Below are 10683 nucleotides of genomic sequence, written 5' to 3' on the forward strand. Positions count from 1 at the left end.
TCCATATGCAAACTAATTGAATCAAGCAATGTATTTTAACTATTAGACCGATATATTTAACCAAATATATTCCGTATTATTAATGTAATTATTTTGTATATTTGAAACTCAGTGTGTTCACATAGCAGCATAAGTATTAAATTTATCAAGTTGATTTTAAACGGTTGAGGCCAAAAGCAATGAAGAGTGCCGGGTATTGGCTAGTTTTACAACATCAAATTCAATCGTTAGTCTGATGCGAAAATATTTGTATGTTCATGTTTAGTTTGAATATGAATAATAATATATATGTAGAATTTTGGGTTTGTATAAACTGGAATTGTGCTCATAAAAACATGTTATGCAACAAAACACGTAAATAAATCCCAAGTGGTTAAACAATTGAGTACAGATTACACAACACATTCTAAAATTGTAGCTTAAAATCTCAACAACACAAATCACAAGGTACCGAAACCCAAACATCATCTGTGGCCCATAAATTAAACAACCTCCAAACCGAAGAACGACCACATGTTGATGATAACAATAACAATTATGATTATAATTGGTAGTTTAATACCTCTTAAACAAAACCTGGGTTGTGTGCTAACGCCTCTTCATAAATCAAGTCTTTAATCTGTTCTTCTCTAAGAACTTGTTGCTCAAATTCAAACGAAAAGGGATCCGCACAGATCGGTTCATCAGCTACATCATGTAGTCTTGCAAGATACGGGTGATCTAACGCATCTTCAACTGTAATCACAACATAAATGTTTTGTTAGTTTTTTTTTTTTTAATATTAGAAAGTAAAATATATATGGTGATACCTGTGATTCGTTTAGTTGGATCCAATGTTAACATTTTGTCAACTAAATCGATGGCTAACGGATGAACATGTGGGAAAACCTTTGATAATGATTGGCGAGGATGCTGAGGAAGTTGAGCAAGATACCGTCTTGCATCGTCGTTTCTGATAAACGGAAGATCAGATTCAGTTGGTGTACCCAGAAGCTGAAAACAGATGTGTGATTAGAACTTAAATCTAAATCAAATCAATCTTGAAATGTAAGTTAATATAAGAATAAAGAATTATTATACCTCTGTTAGTATGCGCATTTGATGCACATGATCTTTACCAGGAAACAAAGGCTTCTTGTTCATGAGTTCCATGAAGATGCAACCAACAGACCACACGTCAATGGCAGCTGTGTAATCAGAAGAGTTGAGTAGCAGTTCAGGAGCCCGATACCATCTGGTGACAACATATTCAGTCATGAAGTCATTTTCAGCACTCGTTCGTGCAAGCCCGAAATCGCTAATCTTCAAATCACAATTTGCATTCAGCAGCAGATTACTAGGCTTGAGATCTCTATGAATAACATTTGCAGAGTGAATGTACTTCAAGCCTCTTAGAAGTTGATACAAGAAGTACTGCAGACATGGGCATAAAGCAATAATTAGTAACTTATTATACATCGAATAATTTGATAAATCAGATATGATACCTGGCAATGCTCTTCTGATAAGTTCTGGTTTGACCGAATAATTTGATGAAGATCAGTATCCATAAGCTCAGTGGTGATGTAGACATCAGTGAACTCTCTCCGTACCGGTGGAGGGATTATATCTTTTATTTGGATTATCTGGTTTATGATTAAATTCATAATTTCAACCAAGATTGCTTAACAAAATTGCATAAATTAGAGAGATGCAAATTCACAAATGGTTATTGATCTATGACTATAATGACCTAATTCGTAAAAATTTCAATCAGGATTAATCAATCATAGGGGTGCAGACAAGCCCAAGCTCAGCTCGTTTTGACTTACGAGTGCTTGAGCTCGGCTTCCTTTGTGCTTCTTTTTCCTAAAGTTCGAGCGCGGCTCATGAGTCAGCTTTTGAAATTCGAGCTTGGCTCATATATGTTTGTTAACTAATTTATGTACGTTTTAAATATTTATATATTTTCAAAAAAACATTAAATGGGCCTAAGCTCGCTTGAGCTCATATGCAGTGCCTTAACGAGCCAAGGATCGGCTCGCTTTGACCTTTTTTCTCTAAAGCTCAAGCACGGTTCATGAGTCAAATTTTCAAATTCAAGCTTGGCTCATTTATGGGTAATAATTAATATATGTACATTTTAATTATTTATATATTTTCGAAAAAACATTAAACGGGACTAAACTCGGCTCTAGCTCATATGCAGTACCTTAATGAGCCAAAGCTCAGCTCGAGCGTCGTTAAGAAATGAATGCATAGGAGTCCAAAATAGTTAAAACTTAAAAATCAAACACTAGGCGGCTAAATGAAGTTTCCACACAAGGTTCAAGCTTGGGTTGATAACTAAACATGTTTTTTTTTTATTTGAGGCTTGGCCTTGGGCTCAGCTCGTTCCTAGCATTTTAAGATTTTATCAATCCGATCTCAAGTAGCACGTATTGATTATAATTGAATCTACAATCGTACAGAACTCAGGAAACTGACATTTTCATGATCGAGATGTCGAAGAAGCTTAATCTCGCGGAGCGTCCGCTTGGCATCCATGTAATTATCGAAAGCATTCGCGATCTTCTTCACCGCAACCATCTCATTCGTCTCCGAATTCAGCATCGAACTAATCACAAACACAAATTAAACTTAAAGAAAAAAAAAAAAGTCAACGGTGTAAATATCTATCAAAAAAACACGTACCAGACGATTCCGTAGGCACCACGGCCAATCGGCATGATAGGAGGGTGGTACTTACTAGTGATCTCAAATTCATTACCGAATATGTTGTACTTGATAAACTGGCCTCCGTGTGTAGCCACTGCCGGAAAATCGGTGTATTGACCACCGCCACTAGCGTCCGCCATTGGAAGCTGTTTTGTTGTAGTTATGGTTAACTGTGTGTAAATAAACAGAGTAGTTATAGTTAAAGTGAAGAGAGTTTGTGTAGGGGAAATCAAGGAAGAAGAAGAAGAAGATGATGCCAGACAAACCACTACGCGGAATTATAGTTTTTTTGATATCGGATTTGTCATTTTTTGATTTTTTATTCCACCACTTATCTTTATATATATATGTGCGTTAATAATAGTTAAACTAAATTGATATTTGATAAAAACATAAGTTTCTGCCTTGGGTCTGTTCTGTTAAAAAGCGTAGATTTAATATGCTTGTAAGTTTAAAACCAAACTGGAAAACACAGGTTAAGTGAAATATCTGCTTAAAAGAAAAACTGAAATATCTGTGTTCAGGGCCGGCTCCGAAAAGTATAAAAATTTTTGGTCCAAAGGTAAAAAATTTTTTAGGCCTTAAGTAAAAAAAAATTTTGTATAAAAAAGGATTAAACATGTCTCAAGTGAGAGTAGAACCTATAATCTCTTGATTGTGAATAATCTCTTTTGCCACTAGACCAAGCAAGTGGTTATGCAATTGTGTTTAAACGTTAAATATACATATTGTTTTTAATAAAAATACATATAATTTTTTCAACAAAAAAAAATTCGGGCCTAACGGGGTGTCGGGCATGTGGCCGTCGACCACCCAACCACACCCATGGGTCGGCCCTGTCTGTGTTTTTATTTGAGGTTTCGCAATTCAATGAGGTCGACAGCTACTTTATAGTTACTTTAAGATTCCCCCCTCTAAAACAAGTAACTAAGAAAAAATATCTGATCAACTTTAAATTTATTAAAATTTAAAGAAGAAAAATATCAGAGTTTTTTAGTTTTGGAGACGTTGCTGGAAAATAATATCTGTGAATAAAAAATTTAATTATTTTTTGATATGATGAAACAAAGTTTATAAGATTGAGGTTTCTTGAAAACTTCTTAGTTATATATTAACTTAAAACGATGGGCAATAAACAAAATATCAAAGTTCACTTCAACATGAAAGAGAAAATAAATTTTGATTTAATTGACCATGACTCGACCTATAAATTGGTGGCAAGAGAAGATAAGCCATTGGGTTGGGTAGGTGGACTTCAATTATTCCACCAACAAAGCCGCCACTTAGGTGGCTGTCGTTTGTTGTAGGATAACAATTAACAAATAAAATTGTTGTCACATTTATATGGGATATTGGGATATACTTGAATCGGGTTTCACCGGTCTATTTGGGTTGTGGATCATCCCTTACTTTCTTGATACCAAAATACACGGACTCAGTTGCTTCTTCTTTTTTTCTTTTTTTTTTTTGACAACAATTTCATTTATAAGAAAAACAAAGCTAGCCTAGCATCTCACAGCATACACATCCAATGCATACACCATATTACAATGATAATCTTAAAACGGAAACTCACACCATGTTTGGACTTAGTTTCTCTTCATGAATAAGTAATATAATTTCAAAGGTTAGTCAGCTTAAACTTGTTGTTGTTCGGTTATTTTGGATGTTCAATAAATCGGCCTTTATTTCAAGTCGAAATATTCTCGACAGTCCTATTATGATTAATGAAATAGTCCCTTGCTAAAAAACATATAAATTTAAGACTCTTCTCTTCAAGATAGACTTTGTGGAAATCTACGATAAGCATAATTGAAAGTTCGTTGACTCGGTACTTAGTCAAATGAAATCCCCCAACCCCACCCCCTCCGGCTATGGAGAAGGTGGATCCGATGGATATTTGACTCATAAAAAGTCTTGGGTTTTTTCTATTGTTACCTCACCGCCGAGTTTCAATGCCAAAGAGGGGTCTGTTAAGGGACCCGCTATCTCCCTTCATTTTATTCTTGTGATGGAAGCTTTGACATGTATAATTAATAAGGTATGCGGTTTCAGAATTTTACATGGTATTATTTTTCCTAACAATGGTTCGGTCATATCACATCTATGTAGATAACATAAATGTTATCAGCGTCCAAAAATATTGCAAGGCTAATGCAATGCTTTGGGCATTAAGATCAACCTCAAGAAATATTGTTTGTATGGCGTATGGCGTTGAAGTGGAACCCGGGAGGTTAATGCCATGATAGAAGTACTCAACTCCAAGGCATGTAACACTCTTTTCATGTATTTATGGTTAACGGATGGAGCGAATATGAACCAATACAAGAATCGGCCCAGTGTTAGACGTGCTTGAGACTTGTCTTCCCTTTGGAAAGCCAAAACTCTTGCCACAGAGGGTAAGAGTCACTCTCTTAAAGACGGTCTTGGAAGACTCACTAGTTAAATTGGGAAAGCGTGACAAACCCAAAAGAGACGAGTAAATTGAGGCTTTGGGACTTTGCTCACTTAACGACACTAATATTAGACGGTTAAAAGATTCACTAGGTAAATATTATGCCTCGTAGCCGCTTAATAATACCAAATTTCTAACCCGTTACGGGGATAATTTCGACCAGTTAATAATAATACAAAAATTTATCCATTTCTAGGTTAATTTTTACTCGTTAATCTTTTGAACAGTTCGGTTTCTATATGTAACCGGTTATAATACCAAGCCTTTACACGTTATTGGGATAGTTTTAACCTAGTTAATCACGAATATTGTTTTGTCCCATAACCAAGATAATTTTGACCTGCTCTGCTCATAACAAAGAAAAATATTATTCGTTTATGGCATAACTTTTACTTTTTAATAAAAACTTTTTGATTCGATATTAAAAAAAATCAGCTTCGAATCATAACCCATTAAAATACCAACATTTAAACATTAATTTCACCCGTTAATAATGAATATCGTAACGCTCTGTAAGCTGTTAATGATACCAAATTGCTAACCCCTTACTGGGATAATTTTGACCTGTTAATTAACTCATCCTTATACTAATAAATAAAAATGTTGTTGTACCAAGTAGCACCTATTTAGTCCATCTTTGTGCCACTTGGCAAAGCATCATTTATTCATCTTAATTGTTTTTCAAAGTCTTAAAAGCTTGACAAGTTTAATTGAAATACTATTATTAATGTCTTCTTTTGAAATTTTGTTTTTCTTTAATTTTTTTATTGTCTGTTTTTAAATTTGTTTTCTTTTATTTACAAGTTCTCAATTTGAAATTAAAAAGTATTAATGTTTTCTTAACCGCCTATGTTATAATAAGTATTGTTAAATAAAAAATTAATATTACTTTTCATTATTTTAACACCTTTGCTTCTGAGTTTACTAACATGTTTTTTTTTTTCATAATATTTAATTTTAACAAAAAGAAATATTTCTTAATTATGTCCTTACAATATTTGTTTCAAAATTTTAATATAACATTCTATTGTTTTTTACGATTTAATGACTTACACAAAATAATAATGTTAATAATTTCATATTAAAAAGTGAATCATTTAAATTTTATACTTAATCTTATTTTTAATTTAAACTATAAACTACATTTAACACTTTAATTATTAAAATCTTTTATGATTTTTAAAATCTTTTACTTTCTGACTATAATATAACTTCTGTTATATTCCAAACAAAAAAAAAGAAGAAGAAAATAATAATAACATGCTCAAAAGCTTAGAAACTAATTTTTATATAATATCACTATCCTATGATATTTTTAAAATTGGTTTATTTCACATAAAAAAACAAATAATTAAATGCTATAAGTTTTGGGCAACCATCCAACAACAGTAATTTTCATTATCGGTCATGCGATGTTACATGCTCATGTGAATCAAATCTAGATAAATACCTTTCAGAAAAAATACATGTGAATATGACCAACATATTTGGCGTTGCTACTATCCAAAACGTATAATGGTTTCATGCTTGTTTGAGATGTTTGTTGCTTTGAAAAGGTGAAGCCAGAATATATGGCTGTTGCTACTATCCAAAACCTATAACGGTTTCATGTTGTTTGCAATGTTTTGTTGCTTTGAAAATGTCGTATATGAAGAATTTTTAGAGATTAATGAAAATTTACCATCTAATTTTCTTTTTCTTTTTTATTTTATGAAAATTTTATTTTATTCAACATTGTAATACATGTTCATATTTATTCATCTAATACCAAATTAGTATAAGTATTTCATATTGTTTTGTTCTTTTGTTAACATAGTTTATCCAACCCGTGTACACACAGGTACATAACCTAGTTAATAATAGAAAAAAATTTACAACTGTTTCAGGTTAATCCTACATTCATTAATAAAAACCATTTGACCCATTCTTGAAAAAAGGCAGTTTCGACATGTAACCCGTTAATAATACCTTATTTTTAGCTTCACAATTCCTTGTTTAATTTCTTCATCGCCTACAATCACATCCACAAGATCTCAAACTCTTTAGCTCGGTTAACATTTTATTCACCATGAACTCTGCCTTCGGCTTTGCATCCCAGCACATACTCATCAGTGTAGCTGCTAAAGATAAATCATCCCCCAGGCAGCAATTAAAACAACCTAAGAAATGAGAATCATAAACGTAAGACTGTCAAAAAAAAGTTATATTATTTACTCAAACAAAAAAATGGAAAAAAAAATAACATTGAGACCTGTGTAGTGCTTTTGAAAACAACTTCATATGACACCAGTGTTATGAACAAGGCCTCTTGATAAACTCAAATCAAGAACCACTTTATCAGTAGTAGTTAGATATATAGCATTGAAATTATTTTATAAACTGTTAATTGGAATTTTACTGGGCATCAAAATCAGTTCTTACCTGGCAACAGAAAGTGGACCAAGGAATGATGAAATGACCCTGTGTGGCTTCTTTATCCACTCCATACAAGTGTCAACACAACAATCGTCGGTGTTGCCAACCAAAACACTGGTAGACCACTAGAATTCTCCATAGGACGCCTCACCGACAAGCTCAAGGATTGCGATTACGTGCTTGAAACTCGAGAAATGGAGTTGTACAAAACCAAATAAAATACCATCTTACAAACTATACACTTTTTGAAGAGTAAAATTAAAAGTGATTATAAGTTACACCCACATTGAAAATTATTATTAGTATTAAATGAAAAAGACAGCAAATTATTAACCAATTTAAAGCCAGGCCAGGAGAGAAACACCATTGTAGATAGTAACAATGTCTCTGCAAGATAGCAGAAGCCATAGAACACTTACATTATTTATCATCACGAAAAGGTAAATATTTCTTCTTGACAATGTCTTTCTGTAGTAACTATAACAAAAATAATCAATCAAATACGCATAGGAGAAAAGGCTAAAAGAGAGAACGCGGAGATGCGAGAACTTTCAATAGAATCAACTGAAAACTGTGAGAAATTGATCCAGCCAATGGTTAACAGATGTCTTCCTCCGCAAACACCACAAGCAACTTCAGTTAGTATTCAAGTTCCCTCAATATATTGGGAATATAAATGCTGGAATAGTGGCGATTGGGTTGTGGTCATAGAAGAGAAATTTAACTACAATTGGTGTGTTGCAAGAATTAGCTTTTTGCCTAGGGCTCTTGAATCAAACCCGAACACATCTTTTTTACCTTTACCTCATCAGTGAAATGATTACTTATTTGTTCATTTTGTACAATGATGAACGAAGCCTTTGAAAGGAATTAATTGTTGGTTAATATTTTTGTATGGAGAATGGATCTAGACATGTTGCTGACCAAGGAAGCTTTAAGGAAGTTTATGCTTTGCTCATTGTGTGGAAAGAGAACATAGTCAATCGAGCATGTTTTCAAATCATCTTACGTGAGTAATTTATTTGTTTGAAAGTTCTCCTATTTTTGTGTTCTCAGTGAAGGACATTCCCATGTTCCATCGCAGCCTTTAAGCATCGGTTATAAACAATAAAATGATGCATTCGGTAATGTTATTGTCTTGGTGGTGTATTTGAAAAACAAGAAACAGAGTTTGTGTTCTCTAGAAAGATGTTTATAACAAAACTGTTATGATATTGATACAAATATTACAATAGGCTGTGAGCCTATGATGATAATAATTTATCAAAGAGATGCTAATTATAGGCCTTATATTATGGCACCAATTAAGTAATTAATATGGAAATGAAGTAAATCTATACCAGTAGTTAGGAGGGAAAAGTGCATGTTATCTTTTACTCCCCATCAAGTTGGAGCATGTAGGTCCGTAATACCCAACTTGCCAAGTAAGATGCTGAAGCAATTTGTGCCCAACAGTTTGGTTAATAGATCGGCAAGTTGCATCTTGGTATCAATTTTCATGGTTTGTATCTCTCTCGACTCCACACACTCTCTAACATAATAACAATCCATCTCAACATGTTTGGTTCGTTCGTGGAACATGGGGTTGGTGGCTATGTGTCGGGCTGCTTGATTATCACAAAATGACTGTGTCGGTCGTCCTGGAAAACATCTAATTCCTTCAAAACCCATCTCATCCACAATATTTATTTTACTATGGTTGCCATAGCACGGTACTTGGCTTCGGCCGATGACCGAGAGACGACCGGTTGTTTCTTAGATTTCCAAGAAATTGGAGTGCCTCCCAAAAACAATACGCAACCGGTTCATGATCTCCTAGTAAAAGGACAACCAAGCCAATCAAAGTCGTAATAGGTGATGAGACTCATTCCACCTTTCTTTGGTAGTAGTATCCCTTGACTTGTAGTGGCCTTGAGATATCTAAGAATTCGGTTTGCGCCTTCTAGTGACTTTCCCGAGGGTCGCCGACAAAATGACTCAAAATGGTTACGGCGTAAGTGACATCGGGTCTTGTAGCTTGAAGGTAAAGGAGTCATCCCACTTGTATTGATTGGCATCAACTTGTGGTTCTTCATCACATTTATCTAATTTCAGGTTTTGTTCCATAGGAAACGAGCTTGGACGACAACCCGTCATTCCCGTGTCTTGAAGAATGTGTAAGATGTATTTTGTTAAAATTGTTACCAACCATAATGACGTCGTCGACATAGATCAAGGTGGCAATGTACACATTGGTTTTCTTGAAGAGAAATAATGAAGGGTCGGCCCTAGTTTGCTTAAAACCAATTTCATGCAAGGAATTAGTAAATTTTTGGTACCAGTTTCTTGATGCCTGTTTATGCCCGTAAAGGGATTTCTTCAGCTTGCAAGCTCTATTTTCGTCACGCTTTCCAAATCCTTGAGGAATCTTCATGTAAACATCCTCATGTAGATCTCCATGTAAGAAGGCGTTATTAACGTCAAGTTGGTGAATATGCAATCCTTTTTTACGGCAACAGCCAACAAACTTCGAACGGTGACTAATTTTGCCATCGGTGCAAAAGTTTCATGTTAATTTATCCCTTCTGTTTGTGTGAAACCTTTTGCTACGAAGCGGGCTTTATATCTTTTAATATCGCCGTTTGGTTTGTAGTTTATCTTGTACACCCATTTTGAATCAATAGCTCGTTTCCCTTTTGGTAAATACTCAAGAGTCCAAGTTCCATTTTCTTCAGGTGCTTGTGTTTCTTTTTTCATGGCGTCTCTCCACCTTGGATTTTGTACGGCTTGGTGAAAATGTTTTGGCTCATAATTGGAAGTTATGGCTGCTAAGAAAGCTTTATGATTATTAGTAAACTTGTCATAAGATATAAAATTTGCTAAAGTATGTACCGTTGAGGACTCTTGATTGGCGGTGGATTGCTCGTGGTCTATAGACGGCGGTAATCGGACTTCAAATTCAGCAAGGTACTTTGATGCTAGATTGTCGCTATATAGTCAAAAACTATTAAATTAGTGTCCTAATCACCTAAGCAAGCTAGGGCAAGTAGGGTGTCGAACCATGAGGAGTATGTGGTCAGTGTGCAGTGAAACTGATTCCTAATATTATAAAGTAATTCGTCTAATAGTGCTGATCA

The 10683-nt window shown here is 34.3% G+C and overlaps 1 protein-coding gene across 1 annotated transcript; it reads right to left on the minus strand.

Moving 5' to 3' along the window:
• Positions 1-338: 338 nt before the first annotated feature.
• Positions 339-2837, minus strand: LOC143613242 (mitogen-activated protein kinase 3-like). Its single transcript, XM_077087005.1, has 6 exons — positions 2674-2837; positions 2467-2596; positions 1488-1625; positions 1081-1413; positions 810-993; positions 339-735 (listed from the first exon to the last, which is right to left on the minus strand). Exons 1-6 carry the CDS (start codon positions 2835-2837, stop codon positions 566-568), a joined length of 1119 nt encoding a protein of 372 aa, XP_076943120.1. The 3' UTR covers positions 339-565.
• Positions 2838-10683: the final 7846 nt, after the last annotated feature.

This window comes from Bidens hawaiensis, unplaced genomic scaffold (assembly GCF_021521415.1).
Source record: "Bidens hawaiensis isolate Kalapana, Puna unplaced genomic scaffold, B.hawaiensis_p1.1 tig00036868_1, whole genome shotgun sequence".
Lineage (NCBI taxonomy): Eukaryota > Viridiplantae > Streptophyta > Magnoliopsida > Asterales > Asteraceae > Bidens > Bidens hawaiensis.